The 3,073-nt window shown below is 42.5% G+C and overlaps 1 protein-coding gene across 1 annotated transcript in view; it reads left to right on the top strand.

The window, feature by feature from the left end:
* The window catches only part of LOC107680319 (ubiquitin carboxyl-terminal hydrolase 25-like), a 29,656-nt gene that overhangs the window by 11,578 nt on the left and 15,005 nt on the right, over nucleotides 1–3,073 (top strand). Inside the window, exons 11-17 of the mRNA XM_016476167.1 lie at nucleotides 173–268; nucleotides 527–691; nucleotides 807–1,030; nucleotides 1,135–1,205; nucleotides 1,298–1,526; nucleotides 2,434–2,655; nucleotides 2,734–2,885. Of these exons, the coding sequence (XP_016331653.1) occupies nucleotides 173–268; nucleotides 527–691; nucleotides 807–1,030; nucleotides 1,135–1,205; nucleotides 1,298–1,526; nucleotides 2,434–2,655; nucleotides 2,734–2,885 (1,159 nt within the window). The remainder of the gene's footprint in view (nucleotides 1–172; nucleotides 269–526; nucleotides 692–806; nucleotides 1,031–1,134; nucleotides 1,206–1,297; nucleotides 1,527–2,433; nucleotides 2,656–2,733; nucleotides 2,886–3,073) is intronic.

Genomic DNA, 3,073 nt, shown 5'->3' with positions numbered 1-3,073 from the left:
TGTTTCTTGATGCTTCATCAAATAATAAGGTTACCTTCAATAAGGAAGGGCTTTTTATCATTTTTACAATAAGTTGTTTCTTGATGCGTCATCAAATAATAAGGATCCTGTATATGCAACACAAAATACTTCGAATTTTAAGTGAAACTGCATGTTGTGCGGTTGATTCCAGGTACATGGACAGGAACAGAGACATCACACGGATAAAACGAGAGGAGATCAGAAGACTAAAGGAGCACCTGACCATTCTCCAGCAGCGACTTGAGAGGTTTGTTAACTCTATTTAGCCTCCGCCCTGATCTAGAGGTAACTTGCTGTTAACTTGCATAGCAGGAAAATTTCAGCTTTCAAGATGAAAGCAGCTTTTAGATTGTTAATAGAAAGATGAAAGTCACATGCTGAGTTTTGGCTGTAATTTCCTGAGTAAGAGGATACTGACTGACTGACTTTCTGTTTCATATTTCTGCTGTTGGTGATAGAAAACTAACCCTTTTCTCATTTGAGATCCGTTTTTCTTAAAATTCAGGTATCTGAGCTATGGCTCAGGGCCCAAGCGGTTTCCTCTGGCCGATGTTCTTCAGTATGCCATGGAGTTTGCGTCCAGCAAGCCTGTGTGCACGTCGCCTTTGGAGGACGTTGATACAACAGCACTACCTGGTGGCACGACTGCACAGCTGCCACCTCCAGCAAGGCAAGTTTTTTTCACCTGTTCCAAGACTGAAAATGTATTTTGAATAGCTCTTTTTTTTTTTTTTTTTCTATAATACATTTATGAGATATTAAAGTGTTTTTTGCATGGACTTCAGCACAGGGGAGCAGCCGGATACATCTGTCCCAGCCGAGGGCTCCGGCTCTGGTCCACAGGCCCAGCAACAGCAACGGGTTTCAATCCATAAACCGTTCACTCAGTCTCGTGTGCCCCCAGATCTACCCATGCACCCCGCCCCACGGCACATCACAGAGGAGGAGCTGCGGGTGCTGGAGGGCTGTCTGCACCGCTGGAGGAGCGAGGTGGAGAATGACACCAGGGGTACAAACACGCATGCATGCAAACATATGCTTATTACTGCTTTGGGCTTTGTACGTTTATATTTCTGTAAATGTGTAGTAATGTTTCTGTCTGGTGTGTGTCAGACCTGCAGGCCAGTATATCTAGAATCCACAGAACCATCGAGCTTATGTATTCTGACAAGTCCATGATGCAGGTGAGAAGCTTTTTGAGATCTCTGATAGTTTTCTAACCATCTCGGAAATGACCCCAGAATGAGTTCATCTTGTTCATGATGATGCATTTCAGGTGCCGTACCGGCTGCATGCTGTTTTGGTCCACGAGGGTCAGGCTAACGCAGGTCACTACTGGGCATACATCTTCGACCCACATCAACAGCAATGGATGAAATACAATGACATTTCAGTGACAAAGTCATCCTGGGAGGAGCTGGTGCGAGACTCGTTCGGTGGATATCGCAATGCCAGCGCATACTGCCTCATGTACATTGATGATAAAAAGCCCTTCCTTATTGAAGGTAACCTAACCTGCAAATGCAAGTTTCCACATTAATTAGTCTTTTATGAGTTATCAATACAGGTAATGAGCCGAGTAGTGAAATCTAAAAGCTTCTATTTTCCGGCAAACACTTCAACAAAACTTTAATAAAATAAACAAACACAAAATAGCGCGACAGCCCCTCGCGGACGACTGTCGCGCACAAACAAAACCAAAACACAAAATAAAATCCAGGCCTGGTCCTCTCTCGTCTTTCACTGTCGTCACCCCTCCTTTTTATCCTTCCGGAGCTCCTCCGTGAGACTCGAGACCGGTGAGTGGTGTCGCACATTATCAATTACTCCACCGGCCTCGCTCCGTTCCCACGGCTCTCGGCCCCGCCCCCCTCATCACAGTGATCAATTTAAATAAATTACTTTTCAAATTGCAAAATAAATGTTTAAAACAGCGCATTTAATTAATCAATTAATTAATTAATTATTATTATTAATGTTATTTTATTGTTGCAAACATGATTTAAAATGTTTTAAGTGGTTTTATTTGTCAGTTTGCAAAATTGTCTCATTTAACTATATTTTGAACAGCTTTAAAGTGTGTGTATTTCTTTGACAAATTGAGAATTTTTATTTACATTTTTTAATTAATAAATTGACACTCCAATTCTTCCATAATTTGTTTATTTATCTGTATTTATCTGTATCTTTAAAGATTTGCTAAATATGATGACAACCTCCTGTTCAGGGTGTTTTCAAAGAAGTAGTGTTTTTTTTTTTTTGTAATTAAAGTTTTCTGTAAGGTGTAGTGATCAGTTTCAAACTGTCTGTCGTAATCATAATTGGCTTTATTTAAAAAAAATTGCAGGTAAGATGTGTTCTCATTTAGATCCATGTGTGTGTGAAATGGCTCTGTGCTTCTGTGTCTCTCAGAGGAGTTTGATAAAGAGACAGGGCAGATGCTCAGCGGCTTGGACAAGCTCCCTCCTGATCTAAAGGAGTATGTGGAGGCAGATAACAAGCTCTTTGTGAGAGAGATGGAGGAGTGGGACACTCTTCAAGCGCGCAAACTCCAGCAGGAGAAACTGGCTCTGGCCGCCGCCAGTGTGGCCGCCCAACCTATGAGCACTGAACCCTGCCCTCCAGACAACACAGGTGAACCTTTCACATGTCTGAATCTGTGGCCATACCTTCTGAAACAACTGTTCTTAACTAGTGGGAACTCATTCTCTGCTCCCTCAACAGCCTCACAGCATGACCTAGAGTACATGGAGCAGCAGTCGCCCACCGGAGACTCCAAACACCTGCAGGAAGACACAGAGAGAGCCATCAGCAAAGCTGCAGCTGAGCATGATGAGAAGAGTCCAGAGGCCCTGCTCAACACAGTAAGACATGCATAAACACATGATGAACAAGGTCGGAGTCCTTCAGACGGTTCTGGATACAAAAACACTCTTTAAAGGGTGCGTTTAGAAAGTTCTGTAGCTTGATGTAGATGTCTTAGAAACACACCGGACTTTGGGTATTTGGTTCTGATCAATCAGATATCCAAAAAAAAAAAAAAAAAAAAAGC

Source organism: Sinocyclocheilus anshuiensis, unplaced genomic scaffold (genome assembly GCF_001515605.1).
Source record: "Sinocyclocheilus anshuiensis isolate Anshui unplaced genomic scaffold, SAMN03320099.WGS_v1.1 scaffold1294, whole genome shotgun sequence".
NCBI classification, from domain to species: Eukaryota; Metazoa; Chordata; class Actinopteri; order Cypriniformes; family Cyprinidae; genus Sinocyclocheilus; species Sinocyclocheilus anshuiensis.
This window is presented reverse-complemented; position numbering and strand designations above follow the sequence as displayed.